The 6,000-nt window shown below is 42.0% G+C and overlaps 2 protein-coding genes across 2 annotated transcripts in view; one reads left to right on the top strand and one right to left on the bottom strand.

Annotated features, from left to right (window-relative positions):
* Positions 1-243, top strand: part of LOC139385087 (dynein axonemal assembly factor 1-like) — a 4,263-nt gene extending 4,020 nt beyond the window's left edge. The window contains exon 10 of the mRNA XM_071130135.1: positions 1-243. This exon is cut by the window's left edge and continues 495 nt beyond it. The gene's annotated coding sequence lies outside the window, so the exon portion shown is untranslated.
* Positions 244-982: 739 nt separating this feature from the next.
* LOC139384830 (neuritin-like protein) lies at positions 983-4,304 on the bottom strand. Its single transcript, XM_071129726.1, has 3 exons — positions 4,067-4,304; positions 2,936-3,083; positions 983-2,663 (listed from the first exon to the last, which is right to left on the bottom strand). Exons 1-3 carry the CDS (start codon positions 4,251-4,253, stop codon positions 2,354-2,356), a joined length of 645 nt encoding a protein of 214 aa, XP_070985827.1. The 5' UTR covers positions 4,254-4,304; the 3' UTR covers positions 983-2,353.
* Between the last annotated feature and the right edge of the window lie 1,696 nt (positions 4,305-6,000).

Below are 6,000 nucleotides of genomic sequence, written 5' to 3'. Positions count from 1 at the left end.
GCTGTTCTGTTACTGGTTATACTTTATATTCTGTATTCTCAGGCTCAGTGTTCTAAATTAAATGTTCATAAACTCCATTCAAATCCATTCCAAGATAATCCCAGGCAGATTATAGCCAGGGCTCATAAAATAAAACGTAATAGGACAGTATGGGGAATTTGTCTCATTGCTTGTTACGCAAATACTTAAAATATACCACTAGGTGGCACTTAAGTACCAAATGTGCGCCTCATATGTGCAATAGACTGGCCCATTCTTACAGAAAATAAAACATAAAAAACAAAAACAAGTTTAGAAAATAGAATAATGATGATGATGATCATGCAGAAATGTGAACCTAACGAACAGTTATTTTGTCAAAGTCTTTGCAAGTTTTAGTAGTAGTATTATTACAGACCTGCTAATTTAAAAACACATAAAAACATTTTTGGGGATTTTTTTGAAAAACACATAGAATCTCTTCATCATTTAATATACCCTGGACTGGGGGTGAGATTTCAGGGCCAAGTGCTCAGGTCGAATACTGGTCACAGGGAGACTAGAGAATAGATTTTTAGTAGATTGGGTCTTTAAATAAAGGTACCAAAAAGAGGATTAACAAAAAATATATCCACCTGTCTCTTCATCTCTCTTGTCATAGCCACACGCATGCACAAATGGGATTGTCTACTGTTCTCTAAATATTTGTTTCTGTTCATGACCATGTTCACATCATAATTCACCATCTCTTCATGTTTCCTCCTCCCTATACCCCTCCTCCCTCCCCTACTCTGACACATGGGCTGTCAGGGTGCATCGAGGGATGCTGGGCAGGAACAAAGACAGATTAGATTGATCTGCTCATGACCTTCTGTTATGAAAGGATTTAAGAGCAAAGATTACAAACACACACACATACAGGATACACACACATTGCACGTTACATGCTACACCATACATATTCTTGTTAATATATTTTATTTCAAATGAATGCATGAATTATTATTCAATCTAATTGTTTGGATCAATCAGATGTGTATCTGATTTCACATCTTACAATTGAATAAAACAAAGCATGCACCCCTTAAAGCAACTGCTCTGAGCAACCTCACATGAAACTATGAAAACAAACATGTAAGTGAAGTGCAGCTTCTGATATCATTTTTACATTATGATGAATAATATAAATAAGTCCACAGGCACAATGTGTGTGGTGGCTATTCCGTGCCCAGTGCCCACACAGGCAATGCAAGAATCAATGATTGGGGAATATAGGGATTTAGTCAGCTGGTGGCTGAGTAAAATACATTTTGTACAGGTGAACTCTTATAGCTCATATAAAAACACGAAAGTGGCTGGCCCGCCCCCAAAGTGACTTATCAACTGTATGCAAGGATTCCTCTGTGTTGTCTAAGGAATTCAGAATTATCTGACCAACCCCCATCTGACCAACCCCCATTGTCACACCTCTGGGTAGCAGAGGTTCTGTTGTCTTTACAGGTCTGATATCTGATTGGAAGTTAATTTTACAGTAATGCTACTGATCAACAACTCAGATTCTGAATCCGAACAACTAAAATGTTATAAAAGGTCTTAAATTCATTCTTTCTATTTTTTGTTCCTGAACTGCTGTGGTGAGATACTTCGTCTTTCTTTCTTATTTTCTCCCTCTCCCATGAGCTATGTGCCATGGCTCAAGCTATGGTTTCTTTGTCTCTCTCTCTGACCATGCCTAGAATGCTTGCTAATGCTTTGTAACTTAAGCTTTATGTCTTGTATGTGAATCCATTCATTGCATAAAGTGATTAAGTAATACTTGCTTTGATATTCACTTCTCGTGACAGTTCCTTGATATTAGTCACTTGATTGCACATGGTTTAACTATAGTCTTTTGCATATTGTTATTTATCTTCTGAAGTCAGATAATTCCGTTAATGGGCTTATTGCTTAGTCTTATTTACAAGTTGCATGTGAGGTATATATAATATATGCATACATACGTGTATCAAATATTGCCCCACTACACGTCACATATAAAAACAGAGTTCACCCAACATGTAGATTATAGAGCAACTCTGTATCAGTAATGTCAGTACTTCCCTCTTATAAATGATAGGTGGTATACAGACAATTGCACAGAGAGGTTGACATAGAAACTCTATTTTACATAATATGCATAATAATGATGTCCATAACACTTGGGAGTGTTTTCTTGCGTTTCTGATGCGTGTTGGAGGAGGTATGCATTTTGGAGTGTGCTTGTGTGTGTGTTGGAGTGAGGGTTTTTTACAAGTGTGTGTTGGTTAATTAGATGCTCAGTCCATTTAAACACAAGGCTCACAGAGAACCTATAGCAGTCTGAGGGAGGCCAGGGCTACATCCTGAGAAGGAGCAGTAGAGAGATGCATGCTGAGAGCAGAAGCGTGGTGTAGGCGGGTCCAAGGTGATGCGTGTACCCTTTTAGAGTTTCTTGATTGGTCTGGTCTGATGTTGGTGGGCTCAGGGAGGGTGGCACGGGCACTGTATTGGGTGCCAGTGTGGTGCGGCTGGCACACATGTCATAGAGGTTTCCAGAAAACTGGGTCTTCCTGGACTCTTGCCTCAGAGACTCCCACACAGCCGCTGCGTCTCCAGGACAACTGGCAAGTGCCGCATTCGCACACACATGGAACGCATCCCATGATCTGTAAGGGGGCAAGGAACTCTAAACTCTAAGGAATTCTGAAGGTTGTGAATGAGGGACATGTAAGGGAGTGAGACGTATGTGTGTTTACAGGTATTGGAGCACATGTTGGGCTACAGTCTGATTCTGTATGAGTGACTGAAAATGTGATTTAGTCAGATGAACATTTACAACAGTTATTTTCGAGAGGAGATGGGAGAATATGCGAGGATAGAAAGAGAGCTGGAGTGATTCAGAGTAGGTGTCAATTTGGAGTGGGAGAGAGAGACTCACCTGCAGATTGTGTCAATGTCCTGTGTGCTCTGCTCTTTCTGTGTGTCACCCAGACTGTCCCCCAGAGTGAGGAGACACTGAGCAAAGCTCTTGTAGATGACGCCACAGGAGCTAGGGAGCGCAGCAGCCCAACACACAGGGGCCAGACCTGAGGGAGGGGAGGGAGTGAAGAGTATCAATGTGAATTACAGTAGATAGATAAGCTCCGTTGTCCACTGCTGTTAATAGATTACTTTTCATTTGTTTATTTATGTCTGGGGTTTTAGCATCGGAGTAAGGTCATTCATCAGCCTGCATTATATATTACAGTTACACTGTATGTTACAGTTACATCACGTGTGTGTGTCTGTGTCTTTGTGTGTGTATGTGTGTGTGTGTAAACCACATGTACACACACATTAGCAAACATACAAACAAACAACCACATAATCACACACAAACACACACACATTAGCTCTGAGAGAGGGTGGAGAAGGAACATGAAGATGAGCATCACCACAGGGGGAAGGTTGGGGTGAATGCAACACACTCTACAAATGAATCTCTTGCTCTGGTGTCCTAGCACAACATGCATGATGTCTCTCTCTCAACATAACATTCTTATGGCCTTTAGTAACTCTGTAAACTACAGGAGGTACCGCCCCCATCCTCAGCACTCAGTGGGATAGTATTCTACAGCTGTCCCACAACTCCCTGAGAGACGACAGTGGGAGGCACACACACAAATAAACACACACACACTGCGCTGTTCGGAACAAGCTAGAACAGCATGTATTTCATTAGGATAAGTACTTCGTAAAACCTCTCTCCTTCATTTCCGAATGGATTCAGAAAGAAACACTTTTTCACCCATACCATTGCACTCCTCTCCTGACCAACTTACCATCACTTCATACCAAACCATCACTCCTGCCCTGCTACTTATTCCATCGCTTCAGTTTAAAATATTCTAACAAACAAAAACAATTGAACAGAAAAAATACAGGAAACTAGTAAGAGCAGAGTGAGATAAAGGCTGCCTATGAAGTGTCACACTGCACTCACCACACTAAAGTAACATCACTACAACACACACAGACAGAGACACATAGATATACAATACATAAATAGATAAGGGAAAGGCGTCCTTACAGAGGTAAAGAGCAACAGGCAGGAGGAAAGTCACGGTGCAGGCATGGGACCTCATACTCAACTGGCCCAACTGAGTCCAGTGGAGCCCCAGCACACAATTAATGGGCTCTGATCTGATGACGTTCACAGCAGTGTTATAATCCCGGACAGAATTTTGGTGTCTTCTCAGAGTGAGGTGTCCTGTCATTCATTTGTTGGATCATCAGAGCTCAAGAGTAGAGCAGAGCATACAGGCAGATCGTAGTGAGTGTTCACAGGATTAACAGAGCAAAGGGCCGACGTGCTGCATCCAGGGGATGTGTGTGTAGGGGAGGGGTGGAGGGCAAGCTGTGGAAAGCTTGGGGGCAACGGACCAGGGACGTCACATCATAGCACACTGGATTAGAGCATTCTCATTTCAAATCTCAGTATTAAGGGCATTTAGTGAAGGTAAAAAAAACACATAGCACAATTTGGTAGAGAGATAGAAGAGGGAGCAGAGCTCCTGAGAAATATGGGCTTCATATAGTTTGCAAAACAGTTTCTTACAAAAGAGGGGAAATACTCCTAACACAGACCTGCAGATTCCAGATGTTTGGAGTTACTATTTCTCAATGAACATAATTTATTCTGGGTTTATTGAGAATTACTCAGTAAATCTGTCCTGTATATTTTGACAGTTTCTGCCTGAGTGGGGCTATGTCTTGTTTTCTAGGGCGGTGAGGTGGGCTGTGCTGGGTTAAATAATCCGATGTTTGGGAAGAAGCGGGCAGATGGCCCGCTTCTGAGGATTAGAGAATCCGGCCCACCTGGGAGAGACAAGCTCGGAATCACAGGATCCTCTGGGAAACTCAGCCCCCAGAGGACAGGGAGGGGGGACCGGGTTCAGGCAACATTAGTTACCCACACACAGATCATATGTGGAGTTTCCATCTGCCCCACATCCAATGCCAGCCCTTCCTGGTTGAGCCTTTGCAATATATTTTACAGACAGTTTAAACAACCCTCTTCCTACCGTATGCCCCCTGCTCCACCCTCCATGCCCCCCAGATGGCTGGCGCTGAGTACATTAATAGATAAGTTCTGTTTCACATCTGTAGACAGTCACACATGGGAGGAACGATATCTCAACAGTAATCTGCGGTTTAATACAACCATTAAGGGTCTCAGCATGGCAGGAAGCTGAGAGCCGCAATCGTCACACTTGTGTTTAATCTCCCACAGTTCAATGGATGGCATCTTTATATAGATTTGAGGGTCGGTTTATGCAGATTAAGAAGCAGGGACACTATGGTCAGATAAAGTGTATGTGCATTATCTCTATGGTTGTTCAGAGAATAGAGAAGAACAATATCTAACAATGAAAAGCAAGGACAGTATAGGTTATAGAACCAGAGTACACAGGGGCTAACGAAATCCACAGGGGCAAACAAGGCTAAACAGGTTTAACATAACCAAAGGAAGAAATGTGCCACAAAAGCGAATGTAATATCCTTACAAATAGAGGCAAATCCACTTGGAACGATGCATGGCAGTGTGGTCACTTACACAAGTCACACGATGACCACTGAGAGCTTTGGCATGGGATTGTTTGATAGAGGATTTCATGAATTGTTTGTTTTGTAAAAAATATGAAGGGAGAGTTGTGTAAATTTGATTGACAGGCCTAGATTAAGCCATTACATAACTCTACTGGGACCTGGGGTAGAGAATAAATCCAGATTAGGATCAGGAACCTCCCTCTCTCCATTCATCTCTCTCTCTCGCTCTGTCACACACATAATTCCTGTACCCATGTCAGTTGAACAAATATACACATATTCAAACACTGCATAGTCAGTCATCCAGTTTACACACATCATTGGTCTTTAAACTCCAAAATAACTAGCAATGCAATGAACACAGAATATTCAAACACACCCATTATACACAGTCTCTAACAAACATACACACAT

This window comes from Oncorhynchus clarkii, chromosome 26, assembly GCF_045791955.1.
Source record: "Oncorhynchus clarkii lewisi isolate Uvic-CL-2024 chromosome 26, UVic_Ocla_1.0, whole genome shotgun sequence".
Classification (NCBI taxonomy): domain Eukaryota; kingdom Metazoa; phylum Chordata; class Actinopteri; order Salmoniformes; family Salmonidae; genus Oncorhynchus; species Oncorhynchus clarkii.
The sequence above is the reverse complement of the archived record's forward strand: the minus strand, read 5'-3'. Positions and strand labels throughout refer to the sequence as shown.